The sequence below is a fragment of the Drosophila willistoni genome (assembly GCF_018902025.1).
Source record: "Drosophila willistoni isolate 14030-0811.24 chromosome 2L unlocalized genomic scaffold, UCI_dwil_1.1 Seg139, whole genome shotgun sequence".
Classification (NCBI taxonomy): Eukaryota; Metazoa; Arthropoda; class Insecta; order Diptera; family Drosophilidae; genus Drosophila; species Drosophila willistoni.
The window spans coordinates 2717289-2737764 of record NW_025814046.1 but is presented as its reverse complement, the minus strand read 5'-3'; the positions used below and the strand labels follow the sequence as shown (position 1 = coordinate 2737764).

Sequence of the window (20476 nt, the reverse complement as noted above, 5' to 3'; positions counted from 1 at the left end):
TTATATTCGATTTTCACTTGGCATATTTGGATAAATGAAACGTTCCAGGCTCACTTTGAAAAGATGTATGGAATTAAAAAAGAAAACTCATTTCTTTCATAGTTCAGTTTTTAATAACAAGTTTCGCAATATTAAAAAATAGAAAATAACATCAATGTTTTAAAATTTTACTCCGGTTGCACTCCCAACAAAAAGTATATTTCATTCATTTGGGTTTTACTTATCAAGAGTGAATTTTTTTAAAAGTGGCCGCCCAGTTAAAATGACTTAAGCATTAGCACTTCCGGCTCAGACCTTAGCACTTTTTACTCAAAAGTTTGAAGGCATCAAATTTGTTCGACTAAGCCCTTCGCACTTTGAGGTTTAACATCGATAATCGATAATTAAACGAGCCATTGAGCTGATTTCCCATCTCTAAGATAAACGCATGGTGAAGAAGAGTGCCCGTTCCTCGCGGTAAAATACATCGTGAAAAATAGAGCTGGGAATCCATCGATAGTCTCCCCCTCTCGATGGATTTTGCAGCGATGGAAAAAAAGGCGATAGTAACGATGGTTTGGTGTTTTTCCATCGATGGATGAATACATCTGTATTCTATTTAAAAGGTTTATTCGGTGCAAAAACTGTTAAACCACGCAAAAAAAAAAAATGGTTAATTATGTTTTTGTATCCATTTAATTAACTATTTAAACAAAATAACATTAAACAAAAACTTTATCGTGGTACACTTATTGTGATATAAAACAAAAACAAACTTTATTTAGATATTTCATTCTAGTGATAATGGCAACTAGATACCTTAAAAGTATAGAAAGCTTTTACTGCTATGAGATACACTTATTGTGCTATAAATCAAATTCTTCAATAATTTCATTTACCAAATACTGTTGAACAGCTGTTGCAAGATTCCGATATTGACTTTGAAAGTACCTAATTCTAAAAATGACAAATTTTTGGTTTGCTTCGAGATATTCAAGTAAAGTCCTTTTTCTTTTGAAGCAACATAGTTTAAATAGACATAGTTTAAATTTTCAGGAAAAAATATCGATGTATCGATACTCGAATCGATGTAATATATTCGATGTTTTTTACAATAGGAGAAGCATCGATGTATCGATACTACATCGATGTTTTGCACAACTCTATGGTGAAAAATTCTTTGTTCGGGCACGTGGCTGGTTGGCGTTTTCGCAAGAGAAAAGAAAAAATATTACAAATTCGAATGTTACGCGGAAGTCCGGCATATCTCCCCACTTTTGGGAGCAACATAATAACCAAAAAATAAATAAAAATTCTCCCCATCTGAGGTAGGCATTGGAAAAAAATGGGCGAAAAGATTTTGTGAAAAAAAATGACAGCGACGCGCCGCCATGACATGTGTGTAGAGTGTACAGTATGGCCATCTCGTTTTAGCAGGAGCGTTTGGAATTCGCTTAGAACAAAGCGGTCGGGAGAGTACGGCGAAATTAATGGAAAATTTTTGCTACGAAAATTTAGAAAACTGGGAAAGTTTTCCACAGACAAGAAAAAATTCCCAAAATAAAGAATCCGTAATTATCAATTACATAATTAAATGTGTAAAAATAAAGTGGCAAAACGTGGAGAATTGTGCAAAGCCAGGGTTGCCTTTTCGCTGACAGCTTCATTTAGTAGGGTTGGAGACGAACACGTATATGTACATACATGCATACATACATATGTGGTGTGATAAGCGGATGACTTTTCGTTTTTGGGATAATAACTGTGGTTCTTGGCGATTAAAGTTATTACGCAGTTGAGAAAGTGGATATATGTAAATATAATTCAAAAGTATAAAATGTAGTGATTTGTATATATATATATACATATTTCGGGTGCTATAACCAGGGATGCACATGAGAAACATGTGCTCTTGGCGATTTCCCGCCAAAAAAAAAATGTAACGGAAAATGCTTATCAATGATCATGCATCCCTGTCTTCTTTTGGCTACTTTCTTGCAGATGTCTCAAACATGAATGAAGGTAATTCAGCAGGAGGGGGGCACGAAGGGCTAAGCCCGGCCCCTCCTGCTGTGCAAGACCGCGTTACGTTACAAACTACGGAAAAATCAGCAGCAGCAACAGCAGCTACAACGCCCAAATTAGTCACAACATCTTCTTCACCCAGCTTCTCCTCCTCATCAAAGGAGGGAAGTGGTAGTGGTAGCGGTAGCAGTTCGTCCAATAACAAGCTGTTGCCCCTGCCACAACAAAAACAACAGCAACACACAGAGGCAACAACTTCTGGAACTGCCGTCACCGCATCATCCCAATCCACTAAAGAAGCTTATTCCACTTCACCACCGCAGGCCAAGCGTCAGCGTTTGGATAGTGAGAGCAACAGCAGTAGCAATATTGTGGGATCTTTAGTTCCATCTAGCAATATAGTTGGCTCTCTATTACCCGCCTCTGTGGTGGCCAGCCCGGAGGAGATTGCTTCGCCAGCTCTGCAGGATTTGAATGCGCTCAAAAAGCGCATACTTCAACAAAAATTGCAGATTTTGCGCAATCTTAAAGAAAGGTTGGTAGTTGATTAATCTCAATTTAAGTTTTGTTGCATTACCATTTATGTGTTTTTCAAAAAAAAAAAGGCATCTTGAAAATGTGTCCGAATACTTTTACCTACAAAACGGCGGCAGTATGATGGACTACCCTGCGTGGCGTAAAAAGACACCAACACCGCAGTTCATCAGCTATAGCAATGCGAATCGTATCGATCAGCTGATACAGCAGGAAGAGAAGCCATCAACATCGGCTCAAGCGGCACAAACAGTATCAGCCCAAAATCAAGTTCAAGTAGAATTAACTACAGCTACGACAACAACAACACCACCATCAACAATAACAAACACAGCCTCAACAACAAGTGCAACTACAGGGACAACATCAAACACAACAACAACAAACACAACAGCTACAACTACAACACAAGTTACTGTACCTGCTGATGCAATCAAAACGGTTAGTTTTTGAATTAAAAACAAAACAATATCATAGATTTAATTCCATAATGATGTCAATTACCTAACTGATTACTATTTTCGATCTATTTTTGAGAGATTTTTGGTTACTTTAAAGATGTGCTCGATTGCGAGGCATTTGTCTGAATGAAAGATAAACAAAAATAAGCTCGAACGTTTTAATATTCCTGCCCTAACTAAATCCCTGTGTTAATTTGTTATAGAATACGCAATCTCAATTGCCGGCCAAGGTTGGCGCAGCAGCTCAGCCCACCTCCACTAAGCCCAATAGTCCAGCAATATCTGCAGCTGGTGGTACAACGCCCACTGCTGCAACTACAACTACCAGCAGCAGTATAGTGGCCGATCAGCCGACACCGGCTGCTACCAAAACCACCTCCAGCACCACAGCTGTAGCCACCACAACCACTGGGATTAGCAGTAGCAACAGTAGCAGCAGCAGCAGCAATAGTAGTAATAGCAGCAACAGCAGTGGTGGTAATGTCCTGCCATCCGAGGCAGAAATTAAAATACCCGCTGTTGGTGCCACTCCTGTGGCCATATCAACCAAATTACCAGCTGCTGTGGTACAGCTAACACAACAAGGTGAGTCCAACGGTGTCTGCAATGGGTCGAGTCGAAATTTTTTTTGTGTTTTTTTCTTTAATATTTTATGTTTTTTATGTTGTACGACAAAAGAAAAAAAAACAAAAAAACCAAAATCAAAAAAAAAAAAAAACGTTTTATGTTTATATGTTTAACAAAACCAAAAAAAAAAAAATTACCAAATAATGCTAAATTAAAATTAAAAAAAAAAAAACTCAATGCCAAAAACTTTTAGCAAACTGCATACCAAACTAAAAAATATATTTTATCATGCACACCAAACAACCACAAAACCATTTCCAAATCACATCCCCACCTACCACAATACACTAAAACATTAACAACAATAATATGAGTTAACTTATTAAATAATTTTTTGTTTTTTTTATATTCTGCTGTATACATTTTTTTGTCTTTAACCATTCTATTGACTTTTGATTTGCCTTTTGCACACACACACACCCACACCCACACACTCACTCAATTATCATATTACATCCACCCTAAACCCACATCACTCACAAAACTCACCTCTCAAAACTCTCACTCACTCATAATTTCTGTATCTCCGTTATCGTTATATCGTTATACTATATAGGTCACATACCCGGTAGACCTCTAGGAGGTCGTCACGGTATGGTGTTTGGTCAAATACCCGCTCCTCCTGCCATAGGAAATTCTTCTGTACCTTTGGTGCCAGGTGCTTATCGTTCGCAAAAAAACAAAAAAAAAAAACCAAAACAAAACAAAAAATTCAAACTACAATTGTTCAGTTTTCTAATTTTCTTCTTTTTTTTTTTTCTCTAATTCTAATATTGAAGCATATAGTTAATTATGATTTTGCTAAGCGTAGTGCATTGACATTGATGTGTGCCTAATTCTTCAATAATTCTAATATTATTCATTTCATTTTTTTGTTTAAATTATGTAAATCGTTTTCTAGAATTGGTAATTGATGTCTTCAGTTTTAAATATATTATTTAAACGTTAATATAATTGGTAACTTGCCCAAGATAATATCAGATTATAAAAGGATGTTAACGATTCCAGCAAATGACAACCGAAAAACTATTTAATGAAGAAATTAGCTATAGATGAATTTTAGAGTAGTAAATTTCGAAGGTGGGGGGTTAGTTAATCTGAAATGAAACTCAAAAAGAAGTGAATGCAATGTAATTTTCATTAAAGTTAAAAATTCACCATCATTTCCACATGATTTTCTTTAAGAATTGTTGCACCTAAAAGCGTTTTCTTGTCCGCCTTAAAAAATGCGCTTGAAAATCGTAGATGTGTGCTAGAATATATATATAGACAGTTGCAAGTGATTCCAATTGATTTACAGTGGAATCCATGACGCTGACTACAGATTTTTTAAACATATGTAAAGGAAGAGAAAGATTAATTGGGGCAGCAAGTGCACTCTGTGTCACAATGATTAAACAACAACACATGTGAAGACAATTTTGAAGCTTGCCAGATTAATTTACTATATCTATATGAGAAGTGCCTTCAGCTTATCCGTGTGGCAGGGGAAATAATTTGAAGCAACTTGCCACATTGAATCTGGGTACAACAAAGTTTGATGCATGCAGTTTCCTTGTTTATTAATTTCATTAATCAATTCGCAACTAATTCTAAATAATGCATTAATTAAATACTTTCAACCGCTTTCCTAGATGAATTCTATGTATATATACATATATATATAATTTTTATGATTTTGCACCTGTTTTATTCCAAGCATGCTTTTCTCTACATTCAAAGAAATGAATATATTTTGCCTAAAGAGAGTGATTTACAATTTATGTAATTTAATTTCATTTTCTAATAAGGTGGTACACCCTTGGTACCCTGCAGTACGGCAGTGGGTTCAACCACACTGCGACGCACTGATGGTCGGGGAGGAGGAGCAGCCACTCCACAGCCAACGACAACGTCCACACCCATCTACACTGGCAATGGACCTGGCAGTAGTACACCGAGTAGCAGTAGTTTGCTTAGTCCGGCGAATGCTGGTAATAGTGGCGGTGGCGGATCGACAACCCATCAGAATACCACCACTGGCAGCGGCAGCACGGTTAACGCTAGCACCAGCAGCGGAGGCAACAACAACAATGCCATGACAGCTGCCCAGGAGTTTTCGTTCAAGGCCAAACAGGAGGTTTATGTGATGCAACGTATATCCGAATTACAGCGAGAGGGATTATGGACTGAAAGGCGATTGCCAAAGCTACAAGAGCCAAGCCGACCCAAAGCCCATTGGGATTATCTACTCGAAGAAATGGTCTGGCTGGCAGCGGATTTTGCACAGGAGCGCAAATGGAAGAAAAATGCAGCCAAGAAATGTGCCAAAATGGTGCAAAAGTATTTCCAAGACAAGGCCACAGCTGCCCAACGGGCGGAAAAGGCCCAAGAGTTGCAGCTAAAGCGTGTTGCCTCATTCATTGCACGTGAGGTGAAAAGTTTTTGGTCAAATGTCGAGAAACTGGTTGAATATAAACATCAGACAAAGATCGAGGAGAAACGCAAACAGGCGCTCGATCAACATTTAAGCTTTATAGTCGATCAGACGGAGAAATTTTCGCAACAACTGGCCGAGGGCATGAACAAGACAACCAGTGGGGTAACGGAGACAACGCCAAGTTTGAATTCCAGTCGCTTAACATCGCCAAAAAGAGAATCTGATGGTAAGTTTCCATATCCTTTTTATTATCAAAAAACTCTTTAAACAAATGATGACTTTATACAAAACTGAAATGTCTTTTTGGTCTATTTTTGACCTTCTTGATATTACCTTGGGATGGTCGCTCTGCGAGGCATTTATCTGATGGAACACAAAAAAAAGATCCTTTCTGTTAACTCAGTTTATTACTCTACTAACCATATTTTTCTTTTGTTTTAGATGAATTTCGTCCAGAGTCTAGCTCTGAGGATGATGAAGAGACCATTGCCAAAGCTGAGGAAGAGGCGGCCGATGTTAATGAAGAGGTTACAGCATTGGCCAAGGAATCTCAAATGGATTTTGATGATTTTCTCAATGATTTGCCACCGGGTTATTTGGAAAATCGTGATAAACTAATGCAAGAAGAACAAAGCTCCACGGCCAAGCCAGATGATGGTGATGATGGCGATAATAGCGATGATAGCGAGTTCCAGGCCAAAGAGGCCAGCGATGATGATGAGAATACCATTAGCAAACAAGAGGAGGCCGAACAAGAAGTCGATCATAAAAAAGAAATCGATGAACTGGAAGCTGATAATGATCTTTCGGTGGAACAATTGCTAGAGAAATATAAATCTGGCAAAATCAATGATGATGATGATAATAAACGGCCATCATCCAACGAACCGCCAAGTGCCAAAAGACGTAAAATGGAACTCGACTCAGATGATGAATCCACGGCTGTGGAAGACGACGATTCCAGTGATGAAAGTGAAGTGCCGAGTAGTGACGATGACGAAGAAGATCTGTCCACCATTCAAACCGACACCGAACTGGATGAAGCAGCCGAACAGGATGAGGGTCTTAAGAGTTTAATTGCAGATAGTGAGATTAAAATTGAAGGAGGTGAAGCTGCTGCTGAAAGTAAGGCAACTACCACCGGCAATAAAGATGACATGCTCAATGATGCTGCCGCTTTGGCCGAAAGTCTTCAACCTAAAGGCAATACGCTCTCCTCCACCAATGTGGTTACTCCTGTGCCCTTCCTACTCAAGCATACGTTACGGGAATATCAACACATTGGCTTGGATTGGCTGGTGACCATGAATGAGCGTAAACTCAATGGCATACTGGCCGATGAAATGGGTCTGGGTAAGACCATACAAACCATTGCTCTGCTTGCGCATTTAGCTTGTGCACGGGGCAATTGGGGTCCACATTTGATAGTGGTTCCCTCATCTGTGATGCTCAACTGGGAAATGGAATTCAAGAAATGGTGTCCCGGCTTCAAAATACTCACCTATTACGGCTCACAAAAGGAGCGTAAAATGAAACGTGTTGGGTGGACCAAGCCCAATGCATTTCATGTATGCATCACCTCATACAAACTGGTTGTGCAGGATCAACAAAGTTTTCGACGCAAGAAATGGAAGTACTTAATTCTCGATGAGGCGCAGAACATTAAAAATTTCAAATCTCAACGTTGGCAATTGCTATTAAATTTTTCAACCGAAAGGTAAGTTCCAATTCTACTGTTAACCCGGAATTAACCAGAAGCACCAAAATCAGTAACCAAGCGAATGCTAAACTAGCTTGGGGACTACGCTTGGGTGCTCAAATTGATTTAACCGCTCGCTATAATGCCAAACATAACATTAAGAGCATAACCTAATCCTCGCTATGCTTGTGGCCCTGTTTCGAGACACTAAACCCCTAAGAAATGCTTTTGTATGAAAAACTAAAAACTTTTCTTCTTCCCTTCATTTAGACGACTGCTGCTTACAGGAACTCCTCTGCAGAATGATTTAATGGAGCTTTGGTCTCTAATGCATTTCCTAATGCCGTATGTCTTCTCTTCACATCGGGAATTTAAGGAATGGTTCTCTAATCCTATGACTGGCATGATTGAGGGAAATATGGAGTACAATGAGACATTGATAGCTCGTCTTCATAAGGTAAGTCAAAGGATAACTACAAATGTTAAGAAATTGAAGAGATCCTTAGCACCTTAAAGCGTTTTCTTGTCGGCCAAATTATAAAATGCTCTGGAAAATCGTACAAAGTGTGCAAAACTAAAGTAAAAAACAGTTGCAAGTGATTCCAATAAACACATTGTTGGAATCCATTACGCTGATTACACGCTAAAACATAAAACATTTGGAATAACCCTTAACCCTGGAGAATTTCCGGTTAAAAGTGCCCTTTCCATAGCAATACGAATTGACTTATATTAAAAGAGTTTTTAGGCAGAGACCACTTATTCTTTTAGTTAACTCCTCCGCAAGCGCACTCTGTGTCGCATTCGAAAACCTCATGTGATTACAATTTGTAAGTTTGCCAGAGTAAGGTGTAGCTTCTTATCCATATGATTAGATTCCTAACATGATAATCATTTTGACGAAGTCTACGACAACTTTATTGACCAAAACAAGAGGACTTAATAATTTTGCACCTAAAAAGCGTTTTCCTGTTGGTAGAAAAGTGCTCTGGAAAATCGTAGTTGTGTGCTAAAGCAAAATTTCTTTCCATTGCAAGTGACTTGATTCATCCTAAGAGAGTCTTTGTCCATTTATTTGGTGAACAGTTTGCTCATCTTTTAGTTATTTTCTTAGCAAGCGCACTCTGTGTCACATTGATTGACCTCATGTGAATACAATTTGTAAGTTTGCCAGAGTAAGGTGTAGCTTCTTATCCATGTGATTGGACTCCAACTTGCTAATCACTTTGACGAAGTCTACGACAGCTTAATTGAAAAAAAAAAATAAGAATATGGCACCTAAAAAGCGTTTTCCTGTTGGTAGAAAAGTGCTCTGGAAAATCGTAGTTGTGTGCTATAGCGAATTCTTTCCATAGCAAAACGACTTGACTTATTTTTAGAGAGTTCTTGTCTATTAAATTGGTAAACAGATTATTTATCCGTGATAGAATTCCTTAGCAAGCGCACTCTGTGTCACATTGATTGACCTCATGTGAATACAATTTGTAAGTTTGCCAGAGTAAGGTGTAGCTTCTTATCCATGTGATTGGACTCCAACTTGCTAATCACTTTGACGAAGTCTACGACAGCTTAATTGAAAAAAAAAAAAATAAGAATATGGCACCTAAAAAGCGTTTTCCTGTTGGTAGAAAAGTGCTCTGGAAAATCGTAGTTGTGTGCTATAGCGAATTCTTTCCATAGCAAAACGACTTGACTTATTTTTAGAGAGTTCTTGTCTATTAAATTGGTAAACAGATTACTTATCCTTGATATAATTCCTTAGCAAGCGCACTCTGTGTCACATTCGACAACCTCATGTGAATACAATTTGTAATTTTGCCAGAGTAAGGTGTAGCTTCTTATCCATGTGATAAGATTCCTAACAAGCTAATCACTTTGACGATGTCTAAGACAGCTTTTTCAGTTCAATTGATAAAGTGACTCATGTTTATTCTCTTTGTCTGTCTTTTATTAGGTTATACGACCCTTTCTGTTGCGTCGTCTCAAAAAGGAAGTGGAGAAGCAAATGCCCAAGAAATATGAGCATGTGGTAATGTGTCGCTTGTCGAATCGCCAACGTTTTCTCTACGAAGACTTTATGAGTCGTTCCAAGTAAGTAAATTGAATGATTTTTATGAAAAATACAAAAATTAAATTTCCTTCTTAATTGCAGAACGCGAGAAACTTTACAAACTGGCAACTTGTTGAGTGTGATCAATGTTTTGATGCAATTGCGTAAGGTTTGCAATCATCCGAATATGTTTGAAGTTCGTCCCACCATATCACCATTTCAAATGGAGGGCATTACATTCCATACTCCACGATTGGTCTGCGATATAATGGAGTATGATCCGTTCACGGTGAGTCAGGAGAACGAGGAGTTAATATAATGGAGAGAATATGAGAAGAGATGATGATAAATTGTCACTGATAGTTGGACTAAATCTATTTTTGATCGAGTCGTAAACTTTTTTAAGGATGTTCGGTTTGCCGAGGCATTTGTCTGATTTTTAACAAAACATAATTTGTTTATATTACTTTTATAAATAAGTTTAAGCCATTTTAACTTAAATTTTGTTGTATTTTTGTATTGCAGGAAATCAATTTGCAAACGGTGAACCTTTTGTTGCTGCAACTGGAGTTAACATTGACTGCGTATGTCTCTCACAAGTCGCGTCTTCTGGCTCCACCTCGCAAACTGATTGAGGAGGTGGATACAGCACCACAGCCACCACCACGTTGTCCTAATGGAAAATATCGTTTCCATATACGAGTGAGAAATGCCGAATTGGCTCAACGTATTAAACTGCAAGCAGTTCGTGTGGGTGCCAGTCCAGCAATGAGAATGGAAGGTTCCAAAATTGTACCCGTGCGAAGTTTGGTGCCCAGTGGACGTGTTTTGAAGCGAGTTAGTGGCTCCATTAATCCCATAAATATGGCCCTCAAGCCAGTGGTGATAAATAAAGTGTTGGGCACAGCAACAACGACGACGCCTTCTACTACTCCATCTGTAGCTCCGCCAGCTTTACGTTCGCAAATAAATGCACCAACGCCGGCTAAAGTGGCCAAAACAATGCAAGATGGCAAACCATTTTTCTACCTCACACCTGCTACAAATGTTGGAGGATCGGGAGCTCGTTTAACACTAACCAGCAAGACGACAGCAGCAGCAAGCAGCACAACAACCCCTTCCACGTCACCGAGACCACAAGCTCCGCCGGCTCAGCAGCAACAACAACTGAGTAAAGAACCCATTGTCAAAGATTTAGCTATTCATGTCAAGCAGAGACAGCAGGGCTTGCTCGCAAATGGCAAAGCAGATGATGAATCTTGCTCTAATCCTACTCCAGAGGCAGCAGAAGATCCGTATAAGGTGCAAGAATTGATTCAAATGCGTAAAGAAATGCGTTTGGCATCGCTTAAGCGGATGTCGATGGTCAATCGACGTCGCACAGAAGCCACACCCATCTATGGTGAGGATTGTCGCTCGGCTATTGAACGTTGCATGCAGACAACGAGGACATTGAAGCGTTCAACGTGGCAGACGCGAGGCTATGCAAATTGCAATACGGCCATGTTGCATCGTTCAGACAGTTGGTCATTGAATGTAATACTGAAAAGTTTTGAGCAACGTTGTCTGGAATTGAGGCCGATATTTGCCAATTATGTAATATATGTTCCTTCGGTGTGTGCTCCCAGAATACGTCGATATGTTCAGAATCTCTCGTCCACGCATTGGCAGCATGAGAGAAAAATCGAGAATTGTGTAGCCGAGGCATTGTTACCCAAATTGGATCTCCTGCATCCCATTATATCGGCAATGACAACCCAATTCCCGGATCCCCGCTTAATTCAATATGATTGTGGTAAGCTTCAGACTTTGGATCGTTTACTGCGCCAATTGAAGGTCGATGGACATCGTGTCTTGATCTTTACACAAATGACCAAGATGTTAGATGTATTGGAGGCATTCTTGAACTACCATGGCCATATCTATTTGAGACTCGATGGCTCCACACGAGTGGAACAGCGACAAATTTTGATGGAACGTTTCAATGGAGATAAACGAATCTTTTGCTTCATACTCTCCACCCGTTCTGGTGGTGTAGGCATTAATCTTACCGGAGCGGATACTGTGATCTTTTACGATTCCGATTGGAATCCAACTATGGATGCCCAGGCCCAGGATCGTTGCCATCGGATAGGACAAACAAGAGATGTTCATATCTATCGCCTCGTTTCGGAGAAAACCATCGAAGTGAATATCCTGAAGAAGGCAAATCAAAAGCGTATGCTTAGTGATATGGCCATTGAGGGTGGTAACTTTACCACAACTTTCTTCAAAAGCTCTACCATTAAGGATTTGTTTAACATGGACGAAGAGAAGGCGGAGAAGACAGAAACTGAAAAGGAGAAAATTGTAACTACAGAAGTGGAGACGATTGAACCACCGGCTATTGTCGATACCGAGAAGCAATCTTTACGTGCCTTTGAACATGCTTTGGCCGCGGCCGAGGATGAGCAGGATGTTCAGGCTACCAAAACAGCCAAAGCCGAAGTGGCAGCCGATTTGGATGAGTTTGATGAGAATATTCCCATCGCAGATGATGCCAATCAAGAGGGTGGATCATCAAATCAGCCAGTTGAGCTAAGCAAAGCGGATATGGAAATGCAAAATCTTGTCAAGCAGGTGAGCTATTTAATTATAAATTAGACTATGAATCTATGGCAATGTTTGCTCTTGAGGTCGAATTGAGTTCTAATTACTCTTTCGATTTAGCAAGCAGGGCCAAGAGAAAAATTCTCCTTTCGGGGAATTCAGAAGTTCAGACATAGTTGAAGCGATTTAACCCACGCTCGATTATATCACTCAGCTTCCGACATTTGTTAAACAAATGTTAAACAAAAGGACATTTTGTTTAATGATTTAAATTTTATTTTTCTAGCTATCGCCAATTGAACGTTATGCCATGCGTTTCGTGGAGGCCACTGGAGCCGCTTGGTCAGCCGAACAGATGCGTGCCGCCGAAGCGGAATTGGAAGCACAGAAACGTGAATGGGAGGCAAATCGTTTGGCTGCCATGCACAAAGAGGAGGAGTTGCTGAAACAAGAGACGGAACCAGCCGAGGAACAGCTTACGTATAGCCGCAAGGATTCGTCGATCAATCAGGTTAATACCCAAAAAGATTCTAACAAAAGAATTGCGGTAGGAGGAGCAGGAAATAGTAGTAGTAGTAGTAAGGGAGGACAGAGTCGTAATCGCAATAAGCGTAACTGTAGGGTTCGATTAAGTAGAAGTGTTAGCCATTCGAAAAAGGAATCGGCAGCAGCGTCAACAACTCAAAGTAGTCCGAAAAGAACACGTCGTAACAGCCTTAATGTGACGGCTCCAGCAGGGGTATTAGGTTTAGGGGGTAAGAGCTCATCGAACAGCAAGAGATTGGCAACGAGTGCTATTCCGCAAATGCCAGCCAGAAGGCAAACGCGTCTGCATTCATTGGGCGCGGCCAGTTTGGCCAATGTTGTTGCTGTAGTGCAGCCCACTAGAAAGACAACACGCACAGCTATGGCTGCTGCAGCAGCAGCGGCAGCCGCAGTAAACGATGATGCGGAGGATGAGCAACAGTCACATCCAGCAGAAGAGGAGACATCAGAGCAGCAGCGAAGGCCCAAACGTTTGTCGGCAAATATTGCCATGAGCAAGATTGTAAAGACTCCCGTTAAACCGATAACGGGGTCCATAAAGAAAAAGGAAACTTCTGACAAAAGAAGATTAGTAGAAAGAAGAGCAACGATATCCGCTCCGCTAGTCTCCTCAAATTCTGATGATGATGATGACGATGATGATGACGAGGGCGAAGATGAGAGTGAATCGGTTTGTGTAGAAGAAACCGAAGAAGAGGACGATCAAGACGGCGATGAAGAAGAAGAAGTGGAGGAAGATAATACCACACAAACCGAAGAGGATAATGAGGAGGACGATGAGGAGGAAAGTCATGTAGATGTTTTAGCCGAAGAAGATTCGGATGTTAAAAGTTCCTCTAGCTATGCTACACCCGGTGAAGGGGATACCGATACCAACAGTATAGATGGTTGGAGTGCTCACAATCAAGTTCAAGACACCACAATGACCAGTTCAACGTATTACAATGTCAGCGAAGAGACAGATACAGATGAAGCCAATAATGATCCCTTGGGTGTTGCCAAAGGAGATAATAAAGGCGATGTGAGCGAGAAGGCAAGGCAGGCGGCCAACTCTGATGATGATAATGATGGAGCTGATGCTGGTGAAGCAATAATTGGACATACGCCACGCACACGTTCTCGTGGTTCCGTCAAAATCAATCTTTGGACACTTGATGTAAGTCCTGTGGTCAGTACTCTTAATCGAAGTGGTGCCAAGAAGGCATCCACCCCTAAAGAGACACAAAGTGAGCCACGGCGGCGTCTCCAGACGAGTAGCATTAGGCAAAGAGTGGCTAAGAAAAATGATGATGAAACAAAAAATAATAGCACGACTCTGCATCGTTGGATAACGAAAACGCCGAGAGTGCTGCTACGCTCCACTGCCGCAACGCCTGCCCTAGTAGCCACATCGTCTTCTTCATCCTCCGCCTCCGCAACAGTTGCAAACACTTCCGCCTCGGCGTCCTCTTCTTCATATTCTAATCCTACAGCCAATTCGAATGGAGCAGCCACCTCCAGGTGATGCTGATGATCTTACGCTCCTCCAGTATTAGCAGCTCATCCTTCTCTATCCATCGTATATGTTTTATGTGTGCGTGTTGTGTGATTTTTAGCGGGCAGCCTTTGTGTCGTCCATGCCAAGTTCTCGAGCTAAGAGAGAGAATGAGAGATAGAGAGAGAGTGAGCGATTATCGAGTATTTTATAGACTGTAACAAGTTTCCTTCTTATCATACTTTTTGTATTTAAGTTTAGTTAGGTGATACACACAATATATGAGTTTAGGATAACAAATGTGAAAAGAGAAGGCATCTCCCATTATTATCATCATTTAACATTGACAACCAACGAGATATAGATTCAGATAAGATCAGATTGTATATAAACTTAACTTTAATAATGTAAGTTAAAGGCCAGAAAAATAATTATTATTCTTAGTTTAAAAATAGTTTCCTTTGTTGTTAAAAGAAAAAGTCAAAACCTATTCATTTCACTCCGCATTATTATCGCATTTAGGTTTAGGTCTCTTAATTCATAATATTCTTTTTGCATTCTATAATTTATTTTTGTACTATTTAACTTAACTTTAAACGCAATCGTCAAGATTGATGACTATTAACTAAAAAAAACAAAACAAAAACAAACAAAAAAAGAAAACAGAGAAAAGATCAATAAAACAAAACATAAAAAATCAATTGATGATATGCTTCGAGTATAATAATTAACAATTGTGAAACAAAAACAAGACGTTGTGGTTTTTATTTCGTGCATCAAAAAGGAATTTCCTTCTATTTGTTATATCTGTATATATATATATGAATCGAGGAGACATTTGCACAATAAAATCGAGAGAGAAAGAGGGAGAGAAAAATAAGCGGAAATCATTATTTAAATGTAGAGAATTCTGTTTTGGTGTGTCGCAAATTGTTCTCGCTCCGTATGAAAATTACAAAATAAACGAAAAATAAATTAAATTAATTCAAAATTAAAATGGTTCGGAATGAAAGCTACAACGCCTCGCAAATACTTCAACACAATTCCAAACTAGTTCTATAAGTAATTTAATCAACAATGTTCAAAATAAGAAACAACCAAGATTTAAAACCAAAAAAACAAAAAGAAAAAAAAAAACACCAAAACAGAGTTGCTTTAAAACATGAAAATAATGTGAAAAATACGTTTATTCTTTTCTTAAACTCTTTTTTAATGTGCCACGCTTCGACTCGCCTCGCCTCGATCCGGTCTGGTTTCTCCTTTTCAATTCAATGATGATGTCTCTAGGTGTGGATATCGCGCAATACCATGGAACAGATGCCGGTAAGTCCACTAACCACAAAAAGAAAAAAAAGAAGACGAAAAGAAATTTCGTAAATATATTTGAAATATGAAATAAATTGAAATCTTTCCCCTTCCCTCTTTAGATGTGGTGTCCACCTACGCCGCCGCAGGATAACGATGACATTTATATAGATCATTCGTTATCCTTTATGTATGAGCTAGAACCCATTGCTGAGATGGATCTGCCTCCGGTGTATGTGCGTAAAGAGCATAAACGTTCACGCACTGATGCGGGCGGCAATGGCAGCTATGCGGATGGCAGTCGTAGACCCAATAAAATGCGTCGTGAGGATAATTATGTGCCACCAAGATCGCTATTCGATCGTCCCACAGCTCAGTTGGCGCGTTTACGTCGCGATTTGAAGAGTCAGCGTTTCCGTGGCAGCTTCAAGCCCAATTCCCCAATACCAGGATTGAAGCAACAGGTGCCAGTTAAACCACTAACCGAACCCGAAGCCATGAGTGAATGGTGCATCTTCGAGGATATTGCCATATTGCATGTTCTCATCAATTTGCAAGGTTTGCCATGTAATCTAATGTTGCTGTCACCGGGACAAACACCAAATTGGGATTTGGTATCCGAGTTGGTGAACTTTTGCTCGAAAACCTATCGTTCGGCGCGTCAGTGTCGTTTTCGTTACGAGACTCACATACAGACACGCGAGGAGAGTGTCAAGGCGGTAGAGAGTCCCAAGAAGCAAAAGAAATTAAAGCCCACATTGCGCACGGAATACGTAAAGAGTCCTTTACGCTATTTACGCACCACCCAACTCTATTGTAGCGATAACAATGCTTCATTTTTCAAGGTGATGCGTTCGAGATTCGATAGCATTAAGACGGCCTATTTGAAGAAGGCTCCACCGCCAAAGCGTCAATTTAATGCACCAAGCCTGATGAATCCTAAGCATATGGAAGTGTTGCAAGAGTTTGGTATACATAATTATGATCAGCCTGTATCGCCCATGAATATAGCCATGATGAAGGCCAACAAAATGAGAGAAAAGCAACAACGTGGTGGCGGGCAACAGCAACAACAACAGCAGCAGCAACAACAGCAACAACAGCAGCAGCAACAACAGCAACAGCAGCAACATCAACATCAAATGGCCCAACAACAACAACAGCAGCAGCAACAACAACCTCTACAGCAGCAACAGGCAACAGCCCAAGTGCAGCAACAACAACAACAATTGACTGTAACAACTTCTACAACTTCATTGCCTGTGCAACAGACTGTAGAACTTGTGCAGCAGCAGCAGCAACAACAACAAACCAATAATTCTACAGCCGCAGCAGCAACAACCGTTTCTGTGCCCGCCCAAGGGCAACTTCAGCAATTACAAATACAACATTTGACAGCAAATGTTTCAACTGGCCAACAGACAGCCATACTTTTGCATCAAACAACACCACAGCAGCAACAACAAATGCGCACGGGTCAGACGACAACAACCCAGCAATTGGTAAAGACGATAGTGGGAACCTCATCGAGCCTTATGGCCGGCCAGCTGCAACAGTTGGCCGCTGCCGGTGGCAATGCAACAACGGGACCCACAAGTGTCAGTGTGGTGCTAACCACACCGGTTCAAACACTGCCAGCTGTGGTGCAAACTCAAAACCAGAGTGGCGCCCAAATCGTGTCCATCTCATCGCAGACATCGTTGCCAGTTAGCAGTGCCCCGCAATTGGGTAGTATTGTCCAGACGCAAACCTTGCCGCAGGTGGTATCAGTTGGTTCTGTGCTGACCACCACAGCCAGTCAGCAGCAACAGACGACAGCAGTTACCACATTGAATGCGGCCATGCTTAGGGGTCAGAGAATAGTTTCAGCCGGACCGGGAAATACGGTGCAGCAACGTACAACGGGCACAGGGCAATCGATTGTATCTATGCCCAGTTTGGGGCAAAATGTTGGGCCCCAATTCCAGACGCATGTGCGTTTGGCAGCTGTTCCCGCCGCTCAGGCAGGCAATCAGACAACCACTCAATTGGTGACCACCAAGGGTATACCGGTGAGTGCCCTGCAGCAGGGTGGCAAGACTGTGATCCCTGGGACTCAACAGCAACCAGGTGGTGCTCATATTCAACTCTATCGCCAGCGAAGTCTCAAAGTGTTGCAGACAACGGCAGCGCCCCAAGGCGGAGCCACTGCAACGGCCGGCGGTGTGGCTGGTGGGGCCGGAAATAGCGGTAATCTGACAAATCCAACTGTTGTCCAGACAGCTGGCACTATTATCCAAACGAGTAATATGCCCACTCATGTGACCAGCCAAAAAGTGGCTGTGTCTGGAATGCCAGGAGCAACCACAGTGCAGGCTGGAAATGTGGTTAGCAGTGTGCAGATGCATCAGCAGGCGCGAACGCAGCTTATCAAGCAAATGGCAGCGAATAAGCAGGGTCTACAGCGCCAAGTGGTTTCGGCGGATGGAACAACAACCACGGCAACAACAACAACTGGTGGCGATATGTTGCTCGTGAAAAGGCATAATATTTTGGCCCAAAAGGGACAACAGGGTACGGCATTGTTTACCACGACAACAGCCGCCGCTGCAGCAGCAGCCAATGCTCAACAGCAGCAGCAGCAGCAACAACAACAACAGGGACAATTGCCAGTCGCCGGTCAGCAGCAGACACAGCAAGTGTCACAGCAACAGATTGCATCCCTGGTCAAGGCGTCCACGGCAGCAGCGGTCAGTGGTAGCAGTGTTAGTGCCGGTGGCGTAACTGTCTCTGCCACGGGGCCACCCAACATGGCTCTGCCACAACTTAAGCCGGGTAGTCAAATAAAAGTAACCATGCCACAGAATCAGGTGCGTCACTTGCAAATGCAGCAACAGTTGACCATGCCCCGTAAGATCAGCCGCATGACCACCAACATAGTGGCCACACAGCAGGCGCAACAACAACAAGGAGTTGGCGGTGCCACTGTTGCCGGAACTCTGCCCACCGTGGCCTCAGCGCAACAGCAACAACAGCTACAGCAGCAGCAGCAGCAACAACAACAGAAAGTCTCCGGCGGTGGCAGTGTTCAAGCACAACTATTGCACATACAAAACACGAAAGCTTTGCCCAGTTCGGTGACGGTTCAGCAAATCCAACAGGTAATGCGTAGTGGTCAACAGGGAACATTGGCCACCAATCTGGTGCTGGGCAAAACTAGTGTCGGACGTGTAATACCCGTTTCGGTGGCCTCGCAGGCCAATCAACGTCAGACCATACAGGTAAGATCCCCACAACAGATGAGCAGACGAAGTGATATTAAATTATTTCATTTTATGACTTATTTTTAGGTGGTTTCCGCTGCTTCAGCCCAGGCCTTGGCTGGAAATCTGCGCACTCATGTGTCAGGCCAGAATATAGCCAGCGCTTTAAAGGTGGCGTCGGGTGGTGCCGCTGGTCAAGTGACAACCCAGCAAACTTTAATTGCTGCCCTTCAGCATAATCAGAGGCAGAATGCCAGTCCTGTGCGTCTTCAGACCACATCTGGTGGTAATCTTTTGGCTGTGGTTCAGCAACAACAGCAGCAACAACAACAGCAGCAGCAGCAGCAACAACAGCAGCAGCAACAGCAAAACATTGCTGGTGGACCTACAACTGGTCCAGCTGAAGTGATGACCATTACCACACAAACCACACAGACTACTTTGCCCACTGTTCAGCAGCAGCAGCAGCAACAACAACAGCAACAGCAACAGTCGGGAGGCGTGTCTCAAACCACAACGCAACAGGTACGCAAGCTGGTTCATAAAAAGATCATGATACGCAGCGAAAAAGAATAGCATTTGGCCAATAAAGCCGCCAAGGCGCGTCATCGCCGAAGCATGGCCAAAGCCAACGCCGCCTCCACTTCCACCACTAGTTCCTCTTCCTCCACCATTACCACTTCAACCAATACCACACATTCAGACACCACCACCATAAACACAACAACCACAACAAGTGCAGCAACATAAAACAAAATTTTCAAATCAACAATTTTTTGGCCAACAAAAATCATTTCACAAATTCGAACGAACTTCATGTTCTCATCTATATATATCCCCCAAACAATCAATCAATCAGTCAATATCCGCCTGTCTGTCTGTCTGTCAGTTAGTCATTGCTAAATTGATCTCAATTTATATTTGGATTGGTTTTACAGCCATTGTGAGCCATATCTGATTGTGAGTTTGGCCTGGTATGGGCCGATTGATGAGGATCATCCTTCTGTTGGCGCTCTCAGCTCAGCTCAAGGCGTTGCCGGCGGCTTTCTTTTTTAAATGAAATATATAAATATATATATAAATGTACTATCTTTAATTCTTAAGTTGTAATCTGTAATTAAACTTGTAATTATTTATATATATAAACACAAAAAATACATACACATACTTACCTATACCACAATTACATGGATACGTATATGTAAACTATATATAGATATATAATTAAATATATAAATATTCCTTCCTTGATAATAAGTTCTTACCCCTTTTCTCCATAGTGTTAAATATTAATTAGAATATGCGTAAATCTAGATGTAAAATTTTTAACTTATGATCCTAGTATTATTATCTAAAGTAAATACAATTAAATAAAATATATATATATAAACATGTAAAAAATAATTCGACAAATGACCAATGCTATAAATGTTTTGGAAGTGGTTGGTATTTCCCAGGAACTGGAACTCCTTCCAGCATTAACAGGTGTCTATTGTTACCAGGGCAACACAGGGAAAAGCAAAACG

The 20476-nt window shown here is 41.3% G+C and overlaps 1 protein-coding gene and 13 non-coding genes across 15 annotated transcripts; all 14 read left to right on the top strand.

Annotated features, from left to right (window-relative positions):
• Positions 1 to 1142: 1142 nt before the first annotated feature.
• On the top strand, positions 1143 to 20351 carry LOC6638382 (helicase domino). Of its 2 annotated transcripts, XM_023177803.2 has the most exons (15): positions 1143 to 1307; positions 1981 to 2539; positions 2610 to 2979; positions 3203 to 3584; positions 5417 to 6271; positions 6487 to 7762; positions 8015 to 8201; positions 9699 to 9835; positions 9897 to 10083; positions 10320 to 12413; positions 12670 to 12894; positions 15691 to 15726; positions 15831 to 18968; positions 19038 to 19475; positions 19889 to 20351. In XM_023177803.2, exons 2-15 carry the CDS (start codon positions 1992 to 1994, stop codon positions 19895 to 19897), a joined length of 9882 nt encoding a protein of 3293 aa, XP_023033571.2. In that variant the 5' UTR covers positions 1143 to 1307; positions 1981 to 1991; the 3' UTR covers positions 19898 to 20351. The 2 variants fall into 2 exon arrangements, with proteins under 2 accessions (XP_023033571.2, XP_023033568.2); XM_023177800.2 differs by having other exon boundaries at positions 19038 to 20351.
• On the top strand, positions 3023 to 3132 carry LOC6638383. Its single transcript, XR_049582.2, has one exon. It is a non-coding gene; the product is annotated as a small nucleolar RNA Me28S-Am2589 (small nucleolar RNA).
• LOC6638384 lies at positions 4818 to 4952 on the top strand. The gene has a single exon (XR_049583.2). It is a non-coding gene; the product is annotated as a small nucleolar RNA psi28S-3316 (small nucleolar RNA).
• Positions 4994 to 5163, top strand: LOC6638385. Its single transcript, XR_049584.2, has one exon. It is a non-coding gene; the product is annotated as a small nucleolar RNA psi18S-841/snoR66 (small nucleolar RNA).
• LOC6638253 lies at positions 6311 to 6419 on the top strand. The gene has a single exon (XR_049585.2). It is a non-coding gene; the product is annotated as a small nucleolar RNA Me28S-Am2589 (small nucleolar RNA).
• Positions 8249 to 8388, top strand: LOC6638255. Its single transcript, XR_049587.2, has one exon. It is a non-coding gene; the product is annotated as a small nucleolar RNA psi28S-3316 (small nucleolar RNA).
• On the top strand, positions 8526 to 8665 carry LOC6638256. Its single transcript, XR_049588.2, has one exon. It is a non-coding gene; the product is annotated as a small nucleolar RNA psi18S-841/snoR66 (small nucleolar RNA).
• On the top strand, positions 8694 to 8832 carry LOC6638257. Its single transcript, XR_049589.2, has one exon. It is a non-coding gene; the product is annotated as a small nucleolar RNA psi28S-3316 (small nucleolar RNA).
• Positions 8857 to 8994, top strand: LOC6638258. The gene has a single exon (XR_049590.2). It is a non-coding gene; the product is annotated as a small nucleolar RNA psi18S-841/snoR66 (small nucleolar RNA).
• On the top strand, positions 9018 to 9155 carry LOC6638259. Its single transcript, XR_049591.2, has one exon. It is a non-coding gene; the product is annotated as a small nucleolar RNA psi28S-3316 (small nucleolar RNA).
• LOC6638260 lies at positions 9180 to 9317 on the top strand. Its single transcript, XR_049592.2, has one exon. It is a non-coding gene; the product is annotated as a small nucleolar RNA psi18S-841/snoR66 (small nucleolar RNA).
• Positions 9343 to 9480, top strand: LOC6638261. The gene has a single exon (XR_049593.2). It is a non-coding gene; the product is annotated as a small nucleolar RNA psi28S-3316 (small nucleolar RNA).
• LOC6638262 lies at positions 9505 to 9644 on the top strand. The gene has a single exon (XR_049594.2). It is a non-coding gene; the product is annotated as a small nucleolar RNA psi18S-841/snoR66 (small nucleolar RNA).
• LOC6638161 lies at positions 10128 to 10237 on the top strand. Its single transcript, XR_049595.2, has one exon. It is a non-coding gene; the product is annotated as a small nucleolar RNA Me28S-Am2589 (small nucleolar RNA).
• Positions 20352 to 20476: the final 125 nt, after the last annotated feature.